This window comes from Eimeria mitis, genomic scaffold (assembly GCF_000499745.2).
Source record: "Eimeria mitis Houghton genomic scaffold, Emh_scaff1127, whole genome shotgun sequence".
Lineage (NCBI taxonomy): Eukaryota > Apicomplexa > Conoidasida > Eucoccidiorida > Eimeriidae > Eimeria > Eimeria mitis.
The window spans coordinates 1,920-2,330 of NW_013567748.1; the positions used below are offsets into that span (position 1 = coordinate 1,920).

The following is a 411-nucleotide window of genomic DNA, read 5'->3' on the forward strand; positions in this document are numbered from 1 at the left end:
CAGCAGCAGCAGCAGCAGCAGCAGCTGCAGCAAGCGCAACAGGAGCAGGATCAGCAGCAGCAATTGGACTTGACCCCGCAGCAGATAGCAGCAGCGGTACGGCGCACAAGTGGTGTTCAAAGCGCTGCTGCTGCTGCTGCTGCTGCTGCTGCTGCTGCTGCTGCTGCTGCTGCTGCTGCGGCAGGGGGGGGAGCAACAAAAGCAGCAACGTCAGGGGCCCCCAGCCTCCTTTGGGGGATAGCAAAAGACGAAGACAAAACAAAATACAATCGGCTCTTCTTCTGGATATCTATGCTCCTACTAGGTAGGTGTATGTACACCGCAGCCTCGCATGCATGCATGCATGCATGCATGCATGCATGTATGGTGTATATGCAGCATGCATGCATGCATGCATGTATGGTGTATATG

The 411-nt window shown here is 55.5% G+C and overlaps 1 protein-coding gene across 1 annotated transcript in view; it reads right to left on the reverse strand.

Annotated features, from left to right (window-relative positions):
- The window catches only part of EMH_0030160 (uncharacterized protein), a gene marked incomplete at both ends in the record, with an annotated part of 8,629 nt that overhangs the window by 1,221 nt on the left and 6,997 nt on the right, over positions 1-411 (reverse strand). Inside the window, one exon of the mRNA XM_013494384.1 lies at positions 108-175. Coding sequence (XP_013349838.1) covers positions 108-175 — 68 coding nt within the window. The remainder of the gene's footprint in view (positions 1-107; positions 176-411) is intronic.